At 62.1% G+C, this 744-nt stretch overlaps 1 protein-coding gene across 1 annotated transcript in view; it reads right to left on the reverse strand.

Moving 5' to 3' along the window:
* Nucleotides 1-397, reverse strand: part of LHX5 (LIM homeobox 5) — a 5267-nt gene extending 4870 nt beyond the window's left edge. Inside the window, exons 1-2 of the mRNA XM_009895427.1 lie at nt 372-397; nt 44-276 (exon numbers count right to left, since the gene is read on the reverse strand). Coding sequence (XP_009893729.1) covers nt 44-276; nt 372-397 — 259 coding nt within the window. The remainder of the gene's footprint in view (nt 1-43; nt 277-371) is intronic.
* Nucleotides 398-744: the final 347 nt, after the last annotated feature.

A 744-nucleotide genomic window follows, 5' to 3' on the forward strand; every position in this document is an offset into this window, starting at 1 on the left:
GGGCGGGGCTGCTTTTCCCGAGCCGGGATGCGGCGGGCTGAGCCGCTCGTACCTGAGTTGAGGCTGCTTTCCTTCAAAGTGGGAGAGTTCAAATAATCCTCTTTGCAAACAAATTTGTTTTCGTCTATGATATAGAGTTCCTCGCCCGTGGAGAGCTGCTTGTTGCAGACCATGCAGGTGAAACAGTTCAGGTGAAAGACTTTATTCCGGGCTTTCCGGACGAGGTCGCTGGGGGAGATCCCTTGGGAACAGCCGGCGCATTTGGTACCAAACCTCCTGGAAAAAGGGGAGAAAGGCGAGAGCTGGGAGCCCCGGCGGCGATGGGTTGCGGCGGGGGAGTTTAGACCGCTCCCCGCTCCCCAAAATCCCACCGCGGGAGCTCCGCATCCTCCAGCATCTCTCGCTGGAGGATTTGGGGGGAACTGGCGATTCGATCCCTTTGGGGCGAGGAGGAGGAGAGCCTTCATCCCCGCGCAGCTCCATTCGCAGGTGAGGGTTTGGGGGGTCCCCACACACGCCCACATGAGCATCCTCGACAGGATTTGGCCCCAAAAGGATCGGAGGGGAGGGGAGGACGGCGGGGGTTCCCCTCCGCGCTCCGCCGGGGGGGATTTCGTTTCAGCCGGTGGCCTCCCGGGTGGGGAACGCGGGGGGGGTTCGGCTCTGCCCGGCGCCGGCCTGAAAATCCCGGGGAGAAAAAGGGCAAATTACGGCTGGAGAGACGGGAAAAGGGAGCGGTGGGTG

Source organism: Charadrius vociferus, unplaced genomic scaffold (assembly GCF_000708025.1).
Source record: "Charadrius vociferus isolate BGI_N301 unplaced genomic scaffold, ASM70802v2 scaffold1631, whole genome shotgun sequence".
NCBI classification, from domain to species: Eukaryota; Metazoa; Chordata; class Aves; order Charadriiformes; family Charadriidae; genus Charadrius; species Charadrius vociferus.